The sequence below is a fragment of the Lathamus discolor genome, chromosome 1, assembly GCF_037157495.1.
Source record: "Lathamus discolor isolate bLatDis1 chromosome 1, bLatDis1.hap1, whole genome shotgun sequence".
NCBI classification, from domain to species: domain Eukaryota; kingdom Metazoa; phylum Chordata; class Aves; order Psittaciformes; family Psittacidae; genus Lathamus; species Lathamus discolor.
The window spans coordinates 127,917,758-127,929,772 of NC_088884.1; the positions used below are offsets into that span (position 1 = coordinate 127,917,758).

The 12,015-nt window shown below is 35.8% G+C and overlaps 1 protein-coding gene and 1 long non-coding RNA gene across 7 annotated transcripts in view; one reads left to right on the plus strand and one right to left on the minus strand.

The window, feature by feature from the left end:
* The window catches only part of ASB5 (ankyrin repeat and SOCS box containing 5), a 40,853-nt gene that overhangs the window by 19,923 nt on the left and 8,915 nt on the right, over window positions 1-12,015 (minus strand). For 4 of the 6 annotated variants that reach the window (XM_065694934.1, XM_065694925.1, XM_065694905.1 and 1 more), the window contains 2 exons: window positions 9,554-9,676; window positions 8,435-8,727 (listed from right to left, as the gene is read on the minus strand). In XM_065694934.1, the coding sequence (XP_065551006.1) occupies window positions 8,435-8,630 (196 nt within the window). In that variant the 5' untranslated portion in view covers window positions 8,631-8,727; window positions 9,554-9,676. Of the gene's footprint in view, window positions 1-8,434; window positions 8,728-9,553; window positions 9,677-12,015 lie in introns of those variants that run through there. The other 2 variants (XM_065694943.1, XM_065694949.1) reach the window with 2 other exon arrangements.
* LOC136022074 (uncharacterized) lies at window positions 8,822-10,021 on the plus strand. Its single transcript, XR_010616008.1, has 2 exons — window positions 8,822-8,905; window positions 9,838-10,021. It is a non-coding gene; the product is annotated as an uncharacterized LOC136022074 (long non-coding RNA).

Below are 12,015 nucleotides of genomic sequence, written 5' to 3' on the forward strand. Positions count from 1 at the left end.
AGAAAGCACAGCAGACCAGTATTTCCCCTGCCTGCGCACACAAGCAATTAGGGACAGTATTTAGATTATAGTTACTCATGAAAGCAACACAGCTACCTGTAGAAAAGCAGCCAGAGGAGGGGGTAGACACTACAGTCTGAGAGTAAAGAAATCAGAGGATTTTACTGATGAGTTTGGAATTCTGACTTAATTTAGCAGACAAGCTTTAAACAAACCACTACGATGTTGCATTTCACTAATAATTTATATTCAGCTTTTATAATGCAGAGGAAGAGTTGTTAAAGGAAACTTTCAAGTGATTTTCTTCAGAATAGTCTTAAATTCAGATTTCTAAAACAAGAAATGTCAGTACAGTTTCAACTTCTCTGTCAGCAAATAGCTCTGAGTTTACAGGGGCAGCAGTTCTTAATAGGTGGGAATGAAAATGGAAAGATATTTTTGTTCCTCCGCTTCAATGGGGAACTTGTTCTATTCTGAAGACTGTTCTTAAGGCAATAAAGATGCAATTGTGACAGCACAAGAAAAGTGTTAAGAAAAACAATGACAATCCCCCTCTACCCTTCACCTTTCGGCACATGATGCAGCCCAATGCAATACAGTCCAAATTCCAGTAACAGCAATTTAACTTTGGAAAAACTGGACAAAATTGCACTATTTTCAAATATGAGTGTTTTATGTGCAACCCTGCTTAAGGTAGCCAACTGATGAGCCACATCCCATTCTGTACTTTCAGATTTAGTCTGATGACCAGGATTATTATTGAGTCACAGTGACTGCACAGAACCTGCCACACTAAATTTTAGAACAGGACTAGGAACTGACTCTGCCTGCTGATGTAATCCACAGACTACAGCCATGAAGCTAAATGATCAACAGGCTCCTTGGTTCTCAGTGCCAGTACCCCAAGAGTTGCCTGCCATTTGATATTGCCAGAAAAGAACCAGCAGAGATCTTGAATATTTCTCCCTGTAGGAGAAGCCAAGACAAAGGAGGTTTTAGGAGTAATTACAGAAACATGGTTACTGACAAAACCAAAATCCTAAAAGGCCACGGTGCCATTATTACGTCCCGCAGTACTGGCTCAGCACCAGGGAACTTCAATGCACCATAAAAGTATAGGATAAAGCTCTAACAGTAGGACAGGGAAAGGACTGGAACAATTTTAATTTTTTTAAAACACATTCTTCATCAAGACATACTTCATGGCCAATACAATGATTATAAGTCATTAGCAGACAACCAGAAGCTTAGGCATTACCCAAGTATCACCAAACTCCCCTCTACCCTCCATATCTTGACAAATGCCAGCAAGTATTCAGACAATACTTAAATGGTCATTAGTTATTCAAGCATAAAATGACATTTCTCTATGCCACTGTAAGGACTAAAAGAGCCTATTACACACTCCTGCTCTTTCTATATACATTGCCATCTATCTGTCTTGGCTACGAATAATAATAATCATTATTATTGTCATTATTATTATCATTGTAGCAACAGCATGGATGGATAGTAATTTTTCTGCCTCTTCCCCTGAAATTTTTACAGTTGTTAGGCTTTGTATCCTTGGATGCTGGGAATCAGAATGGAAGGCTGAGATAAGATTTAATATTCTGATATGATATGGGGTTTGTCTCAGTCCCCACAGAAGTCAAATAAGGAACAATGATACATTTACTACATTTCTTGGCTTGTGGATTTGCAATGCATACCTGCCAGACCTCTTCACGCAGGCAGGCAGTGGTAACACATAATATGTGCTAATACACAGACTAAAGTAAAACAAATCACAGCAGTCATGCTAATGAATCTAGCCAAATCTGTTATCAAGCAGGCCTGGACTTCAGATATCAACAGAGAAGACAAACAGAAGGCATGAGATCAGCAGTCAGCATGGGAGTGGCATAGAGTACCACAGTGTGAATCTTCAGCCAACTACCATGAGAGAACAGCCATAGAGATCATACGTACTGCCAAAAAGACTAGATGTAGCAAAGAGTAACATCCACTAGTGCAACAGATGCAGCATGCCATAATGGATTTATTACCAACCAGCCAGCATTGCCGCAATCATGAAGGGAGCTCAGTACTTAGGCATGTAATGCATTCCCCCAAAGCCATCATCTAAACCTGGCAGAAGTTCACTCGCTGCTTGCCTGCATTGCAAATGTTTGAGAACATCCCCTACAAGAGAGGGGTGTGAATAGCATAACGCTGTCCATAACATGTCTATGGCTGAGAGAAGGAACATCACCTTCAGAGGGCTATACTATTTTGGTCTTTCTCTGTTGCCTTACTCTCCACCTCCACAAAAAACACCAGTGCAGGTGATATGTTTGAGCTTGCCCCAGTCCAGTAATGGAGTTTCCTAATGGCTTTTCTTTAACAATAGTTGTCTTTAAGGCCTAGCAGGCAGATTGCTCCAGGATAATCTTTCAGTCTTATTGCTATGTACCTTTAAAACTCCAGGTTTTAAGATACATCAGAGTTCATAATGTTTCATTTTGCACTTGTTTGTAATTCAAACATTCTTCATTTCATCCAGAAAAATTAAAGAAATAATTTGATGAAGAGGATTTCCATTTGAGTTAAGAGTGTGCACATCAAGAAAGCCAATAGGATCTAGGCTGGTGACAAGGTCCAGCTTCAGATAAGACACATTTCAAGGACGCACACATAAATTATACTAACTATAAAGTACAGCTGTTGCAATGCTATCCTCAAGGAGGTCCTGGTATAAAAATACAGAGAGAAGTTACAAAAAAATAACCACAAAGGAGTCGACCTGGTAGGATATCTGAGTTCCTTTCAGGGAAGCAAGTATGCAAACAGGATCCAGAGATATATTCACTATAAGTTTCTTTAGCCTTGAAGATTTTCTTTAAAGTAAGGGAAGATTCAGTGCTTGTCAACAGAAGTGCTTGGCTTTCATTGATGCAAATAGGTCAGTGCTCTGGCCATGCAAGCCTAGTTGCACCATGTAGCTTTCACCAAAACCCCTTTAAGGTAGATTATATTCTTCATATCAATGGTTCTGGTATCTTGCTGATATGTGGTCAATCTAAGCAAGTGTCTTCCTGAGCTTTATTTTGAAATACTGGTCTTCTTTGGCAGTAATTTGTCATAATAGGCAGTTATTTAGCATATTAAGAGAAGGTGATGAACTGTATCAAAGAAAACCTCCATCCTGAACTTTCAAAAAAGAACATTCACACCATCTTAAGCATTTTTACACCATTAGCTTACGTGCTACATATGAGAAACAAATGCTAAATGTGATGCCTTACACCAAGTGGTATGGCAAATAGGTATGCCATATAATATTCCTATCATTACTAAATGAATCTCTATTGTATCCAGGAAGCTAGTAGAGGTCTTATATGGCTTTTATTAATAGAACTGCGATCTCTGTGGAATGCAAGTTGAGAAAATGCCTCATGCCTATCTTCCCTACCTAACAACTGTTGCTGAGTGACATTATCAATTGCAACTTGTTAAAACTAAATAATAGGAAAACTTTGCTCTAATCATTCACTACAGTTCAAAATGCGATCAAGCTTTCCAAACAGTGGATCTCTAACAGTGAAACATAGCATTATTTCCTATTTATGAGTTGTATTTAATGGACCAGGTTCTTGGGTCCACCCAAACAGCACTCAATATAAGAAAAAGAAGGGAACATAAGGCTTCATACTATTTACAAGCTTCCTACTCCTGAAAGGAGATGGCAGCTCCAGTCTTGAACTCCCACAATCCCACAATGGCTTAATTTAGGGTAACTAGGTGTAACTAGCGTACTGAGCATTCCTACCATGCCTGGCAAAGGCAGTCAGAGCAAAGACAGGTAGCTTAGAACTTGCTGTATTCATTCAAGAGCAAACTTTTAAAAAAAGCTTAAAAGAAATCAGGCCATGTTCACCCTGTCAGTTCAGCAAAAAAACAGTGCATTTTGAGAAGTTATACTCAAATACTACAAATATAAATTCTGTTTTCAAAGAACTTTCAAATATTACTTTAAAGCAGTGTAGTTATGCATAAAGTGATAGTCTATGAAAATTTTTGCAAAGAGAGTTAAGAATTTAAAAATAAGGTACTAAAGAAAATGCATTTTATGTTGTCAGAGCTACTTAGCTTGTGCATCAGACTCCAAGTATCTAAGCACATGACTAGTTTGTCATTTATGATATATTAACTTCTGCAAAATGATTCTTTCATAAGAAAGTTCTTATGTATCACATTCTGCTTGCACCTAAAAGCATTTTGACAGTTACTATCTGGTTTAATTTTAATAAAATAGACTTTTTGCCTTATAAAAAGTTTATAAATGGGAACTATATCTTCTTCTATAAAGTCATCTGTATTATCAAAGAATGAATTCTTCCATACAAACCAAGCTCTTACCATTAGTCAGTAAAGTTTATATATTACAGACCCAAAACACCTAACAATAAATTAACTCTTAAGATTTGATACACACAGTTTGAAATCACTCCATACCACAGTGCTATTACCTCATCCGAAAGCAACTGAACTGTAAAACTCAGCTGTAGGTCCAACTCAGCCCTTGTATATACAGAGCACTTTCATGATATGACCAGCTACTCATTACAGTAGGGAGAATTTAAAGGTTGCTTTTGATTCTCCCATTTGTATCCAACAACAGCTGTACAAAGGCTGCATTAGTAACTCTGCACAGGTCTGGAAATACAGTGAGAGAAGTAATCTTACTGTGCAGATCACTGTCACTGCAACTAGCCTACTAAGGAGCAAATTACACCCACAGTTAATTTGCAAGCGAGTTCATTTTTGTAGGTCATTTGGCAGGGCACAGAATTTTAAAATGGAATAAACATATATGTACTGCAAATTTTTTGCATAAAGAAATAAATTAATAAAGCGTTGACTTTTCCAAAGTTTCCAGTGTAATGAATAAATACACATTCACTTCAACACAATAAAAAAAGAGAAAAGCTAGGCACCATAGCCTATTTAGAACACAGCTATAGCCCCTGATTGCAAAGCACTTAGCTCTAAACAGCTTATCACTCCCTTTCAATTCAATTGGGCAAGTACATGTACCTGAGTAAGAGTGTATAAAATTAGTGCCAAAGTTAAAATTAATCCAGTAAATGGGACCTTTGTGATAGAATGGATCCCTTTTTCTTTAATTCTTTTATGATAGTAATAGCACTAACTTCACTGGAAAAAAAAAATCAATTCTCATAGTTTATAAAGACATGGGTCTTTAACTTTAAATAAACTTTTACTCTACAGTAAAAAGTAGAGTTCTGTCCTGAGTTGGTGCTATTCAGTTTTTTATATTGTGGATGAAAGGGTACTGCATTTATTTTTATAAAATCAGTAGAAGACACTAAATGGCAGATGCTGCAACTGCCCAGAGGAAAACAATTCAAAACAGAACTTGAGCAAAATGGAGAAATTCTCTGATATCAAAAGCACGAAGTTAGCTGAAGGCCAGCACTACATATTATATTTAGAGAGGAAAAAGCAAATACATAGTACAGTGACTCTATCTTAACATGGGTTTTATAAGCTACAGACTGTATCCTTATATACATAGGGTATCACATACATGGCACATGACATGACTGTTCCACTTTTGTACAAGTAATAGTTCCACTGACTGCACTAACAAATTCTCAGCTGGAGCATTCTGCTTAACATGAGGAATTAGAGTTCAATAAAGAGGCCCATGAACTGCATATGATGACCTGGCACAAATCCAAAGGAGAGCAACTACAGTAATTCCAGGTCCTGAAATATTAAGGAACAAAATATGACCTGTTTCACTACTAACATGTAGCTTCAAAAACACAGTAGCAGATGACACAGGTAAAGTTGTCTCCCTGTATTCAACAAAACAAAGTCAGCCATGAAATGTGTAATTTATACAGGCTCCGTAAAAGGAAGGCTTATTTTAACTCAAGAGCTAAATTCAGTAAACATGAAATAATGCCTGTTCCTAGTAGCACATTATTTCCAAAGGCTTTTCTTCAAAACTACAGCACTCCATCCTAACCAAGCCATTACAACAGCAAAACATAATTTTGTACTATTACCAGCAAACAGCACTAACAGACTTCTAAGAGTATGTAATCAGGTTATAACTAGAAAATTAAAACTAACATTTCCTCAAATTTTAATTATTTCTTGGAACACTATAAACTTCTATTAGGCAATGATAGGCTAATTTTCTGGTTTGTTCATTTTTTTTTTTCTCAGGCAACTCTCTTGCTTAAGAAAAAACACAGAACAGGAACACTAATTGGGAGGATACTCAGTATTTAATTTTATCGTTTAATGTTTCAAGGTGAAGCTTCACATTAGTTATTGTACATCTTCTAGCTATTACTTTGAACAGGGCATTTTGTTGCAGGGTATCATATAAACTCTACTGAGGTATCTCTGTACTGTATTTCACAAACATAAACAAACCAAATCCCACAACAGGATGTGAGTTAAGACAGTAACATGCCCCCTTCTACAAACACAAAAGTACAGAGAAAATGGGATAAAACAGTAATTTTGAAGAGAGTTATCTGCATCCCAAAGAGCAAAGACTGGTTCCAGCAATAAATGGCTGGATTTGCAGATTATGCAACATTAGCTGAACATGTGCTTAGAACTGTTACAAACCCAGACCCGAACACTACAAACTGGGCAGTGAAAAGTTAAGACACACTGGTGTCAAGTTGTAAATAGTACAGTTTAAGAGCAAAATAGTTGCATCAACTATTTTCTTTTAATAAACAAAGCAGAAAACCAAAAAACTAGCATATGTTTGAGCCTTGAAATCAATATAAGTATCTACTACCTGAGCAAAACAGTAACCTGTAAGAGTGATAGATTTTCATCTTTTGCATAGGCTAGCTATTAGAATGCTGAATATACATTTATTTAGATATAATAGTTCAGACATTTGACAAATGAACAATCTAAAATCTCCTGGATTTAGCAACAAGTAACACTGTAGACCAATGACTTTACTTTCCAACCTGATGTGTTGGATGTGATGTTATTAATTTTCCTGTGTTTTTTCCCCAGTCTTTTTCCTTCCTTACTCAGATACAGCATCAGCCTTCCCAGAATGAGCTACCCAGCAGCTTTTGTCAAAAAAAAAAAATCTTGATTTCAAGTGAGGGCTACCACATTCTCTGTATTTCTGACAATGGGATAGACAGTCCTTCCCATCCTACTCTAATGAATACATACACACAACTCTACATGCATATATATCGGTACACATACTCACACACAAGCACACTGTTTAATAGTTCAAATGATGTCATTAACATACTCAGATGTAAAACTCCTAGGTTTCTGAACTTTCTAAACTTTTCAGAGAACACATGTTAAAAACCTACCTTGAATAAATATTCTGCAAAGCACATTAATTCCTGCTTTAGGATGTAAGTCTCTCTGGTTTGCAAATCTAAACACATACACACAAAATGTCTAGCTTTTGTCACTGATGACTGAAAATATCTTTAGGTTTGAAAAACTTTCTGGCTCCTTTCTATAGTTTCTCCATTTACATTTAACTTGATTACTTCTTCTTGTTCATTGTAGCTACAGATGAGTGATGAAGGTGATAAGAGGCAAGACAAGTCTTCCTGTTCCATCACCTAACTAAAATTTGATGTTATCCCAGAATAAAAGGAACAACAATAAAGACAAGTGAGGCAGCAGGGATCCCAAGTTGAGCAAAACCATGGCTCACTCATGCACTAGGATATCACAACTGAGAAGAGTTTTCTGTGTTCTGTTACCCAGAAATAGAATTGAATGAAAATGGTACTGCCTCACCCCAGATGAGCTTTGGGGAACACCAGTGCCAAACTCTGTCAAAATTCTGCTTGATCAAACAGAAAGAGGAATCTTTACAAGAGCTTTCAACCAAGTAAAATTTGACAGATTTCCACACTGACGACCAAAAAGCTTACTCTGACAAACAGTAAATAAACTTCCTGATATGAGCCATGACACTAACTTATTCAAAGTACAGAAGGACTGTATCTTCTCAAATAAAGTATTACAAGAACATTTTAATTTTTAGAAGAAATTGGGGAAAAGTCTTAGATTGGAAAGTATCTGGCAATCTTAAACATAGCCATTTTAAGTATAGGCCTTTCTCCTAACAGACATTGGCTGTATACTGCAGTTTTATTCTGAACCTAATATTAACCTGGAGAAAAAAAAAAAAAAAAAAAAAAAGAAGGAAAAAACAAAGCTTAAATAACCTGGTAACAGATTGTTAAAAAACAGAGAGAACTACAAAGAAAAAAACAAGTCACACATATCATTTGGCAAAATGAATATAAATGAGGCTAGCAAGTAAGTAATTACCTGGGAAAACAAAGAGTAACAACAAAACCCCCAAACAGTAGTGATAAGATAGTAAGTACAAATATACCTTGTCCTTGAGGAACTCCGTAAAATTCAGCAGCTATTCTTGCTGCTTCCTTACGGTTTCCTTTCACAATGTAGAAATGACTAAGTATAGCAAGGCTGATCTTCACAAAAAGTTTAAAACAAAAAAGTGAAAGTATAGTAAAGTAGACATTGGATAGCTGCTGAGCAAAAGGGCGACTTTCTTCTATGACAGTCATTGCTGCAGCAAAATCTCTCTCACTGTTTGGGTAGGGCTCTCAAATGTGTTGATAAGATCATATGGCTCCAGTCCTGCACTCTTGGGAACAACTGGTCCTGAGGAAAGAAAATATCAGCTGGTCATGATGCTTGCTGCTCAAAATATGACGATTATTTATACTGTACATAGTATTGAGTTCACTGCCACTCCTGCTAGCCTGGTAATATTCAAGTGAGACAGAATATAAAAGAGACAAGTTCCAAGACCCAGGACTGTACTTGTTCCACTTAAAAGGTCTGTTTCATTACAAATTCTGCATTTCTAACTCATTTATTCATACCCTATTAACACTTATTTAAAAATACACTGTCAAAATTATTAATAAGGACTACAATTTAATGCACTAAACCAGGTAACACAGGTAATTGGTTTTTACTAAAAAAAGTTCTGCTTCTCAAGTACAATCCTTAATTTTATGTTAGACTAATATTGTTTTCCTACAAAACTAAAATCACATCAGTTGAATACTTTAGATACACATTAATAAAGAAACAAGAGGTTGAATATACACCAGCTATAACAGTCTCTTATTATTTTGTTCAGGCTGAATGAAAACATTTAGTATACATGTCCTTAAGCATTATACAAAAAACAGAGAGCATATTATAAGAATGAAACTACTAGATATTTTTAAAAGTAAGATCTTGAGGCACCTAAAATTAAGCTACTTAAAATGTAATTAAAATTGAGTAAATGCAATTGGCAAGCATACAACATGGGAAATTTCTAATACTTATGACACAGTTCATTGTACCGCATCGTATTATTTTAAACCTATGACATGAAAGGCTTTATTTCTTGGCCAGTTTTAAACAGTGGAATCTAAATTCCTCAAATGTTTAAAGAATTAATTTGCTTATATACCATAAAGCTATTACTCACAGTCATCAGCAGTTATGCACAAGTTGTTCCATTAGCGTAGTTGTTGAGTAAATAATGGTGTCACAACATGATACAAACTGAGGAGCTGCCAGACAGAACTGGATTCCTGAGTAAGTTATAATCCTAAAATAAAGAATCATGACAACATTGAAAAGGGTCCCATTCTAAACTTTTATATTTCCTTTTAAATAAAAGAAATAATGTCTTGAATTACAGTTTAAAACAGTCTACCCATAGTAATCTTAAACTGAAACACCCTTTCTATTCTATCTTGGATTCTCTAGTTTGATGGTCAGAAAAAAACATTATAGAATGTTGGCAACTGTCCATCAGGAACAGAGGGTATGATCCAAATGTCACTGCATCCACAGATCCCCTGACTTCAAAGAACAGCATAGCAGACTCTAAGGATATGATACAAAATCATATTTCTGAAACGAAAGTGGCAAAATAAAGGACTTCTTATCATCTGGCTCCAGAGGTAATTTAAAAAAAGTAAGAATGTATAATGTTTTTTGAAAACTACATTCAAAAAAGCCTATATAAATGAAGACAATGATAAAAGGAAATGTGCTTGGAAATAAATATAAAGATCTTTTTTACAGACAGAAACTGAATTGAGCTTATCTTGAGAGAAACAGACATTTCATCTTTTTCTTTGAAAAAAAATGTAATCCACACAAAAGTCAAAACAGTAACCAGAAAAGGCAGTTAAAAAGCAGTTACACCATTAACTATACTAGTCTGTGGGGAAAAATATGCATGTTTTCTCCTAAATTTCATTTATAGACATTTTCTCATCCAGACAGAATAGGAGCTGCTCTCTTCATACCATAGTTAGAAGCAGGAGTGAGTACTTAAAATGCCAAATGAAAATCCCTTTTTATATTTGGCACATTGTTATCTGACACTGAATTGAGGTGTCATGTTTTCCGTAAGGATAAATAGGCATTATGTTCTGAGACACCATTGCCAATTTCCGTTTCAATCATTAATAGAAATGATATTTTCCTTAGTGACACATCTAGTACTGGAATTTCTTACTTCTTCCATATTTTTACTGGTATTATTAAGCTTAATCAGTCCACAGAATTCCACAGCCATCTTAAGTACCTGTTGTGCAAATTTACCATGCAGAATAAGGAAGAATCGTAACTATCTCACAGAAAACCTTTCTCTTCTTTATAGTGTTTTACCTGACCCCTTTTTTCTTCATGCCACAGTCATCTTGTAACAGTGCTTTGTCATCTGGACTTCTCCCATGTTTTGCTAATTAACAAAATAGTCTTTCTGTGTAGAGACAAAAATCCAAATAGTAATTACTATAAATAACAGCTGTCTGTATTTAACAGCAGTGCTCAGAGTCAATCTTCCCCTTACAATACTGTCTCCTGCTTCTTATATCTGCATTAGATACATCACTGAAAAGAAATTTTGCAGTTGTTAGGTTGTCTTCTTTAACTTGAATTTTTACATAAGGGGTCAACAAAAATAACAAAAGCTTTTTTTCAAAAATAAGGCTGTGGATGCACGTAATATTTTGTAAGTGATATTTTAAAAATCCTCATTGATCTATAAAACTTCAGTTTTTAGAAACAATATGAATACTGAGCAGGAGAGTTATTCCTACAGCAAAGCTTGTCTTCTGTCCTCTCAAAAATTTCCCTCCTCAGCTATAACCTACATAAAAATGAAAGAAATTATGAGTTTTCAGAATTTCAGTTCACACATGCTCATAAGAAGCTAGAAAAATTACTCTCCTAATAATATTTCTTTTTTAAAGCTCTATAACTTGTATGTGCCAACTTAACTGGAAACTCTCCCAACTGCACAGAACAACCAAATTTCTCCTAATCTAAGGCTACTAAAGCTCTGCAGAAATGGCCATGACACCTTGCTGACAAACCCATGCTACCAGGCACCCAGTCATGAAAACAGAACAATTGTTTAGATGCTAACCCTCACACGGCATTTGGGAAGAATCAAGAAGTGAATACTGAGACTTGAACACCAACCAAATAGCTGAGAGCAAGCCCGTGCGGACTGGGAGAACTAGGAACAGAAAGCTACATACATTGTAACAGAAATCAGAAAGTAGAAGCGTAAGCAAACAAATACAGGATCCAACAGTCAATGTGATGCCATTAAAGTGTAAAAAACCTGGCATTTAAATGTTCCAAATTTTCTGTTGCACAGCAACATGAAGTGATTGGAGTCTGGTCTTGCAGCAGTGCAGAATATTGAGAGCTTCCAAATAGAAACGTATCAGCAACATGCAACAAATATACAATGTTGCAAAAAACATCAAAGTACTTGAAAAGAGCAGTATCTTAGTCTGGGAATTCACATTTCCTATATAGTTTTCTGTTTTGGGAATGAAAATTCTCTGCCTCATCTCACTTACAAAATGGGTTTTAAATGACTCCACTCAAGAGGAGTATTATGAAGAAGAATTCATTGCC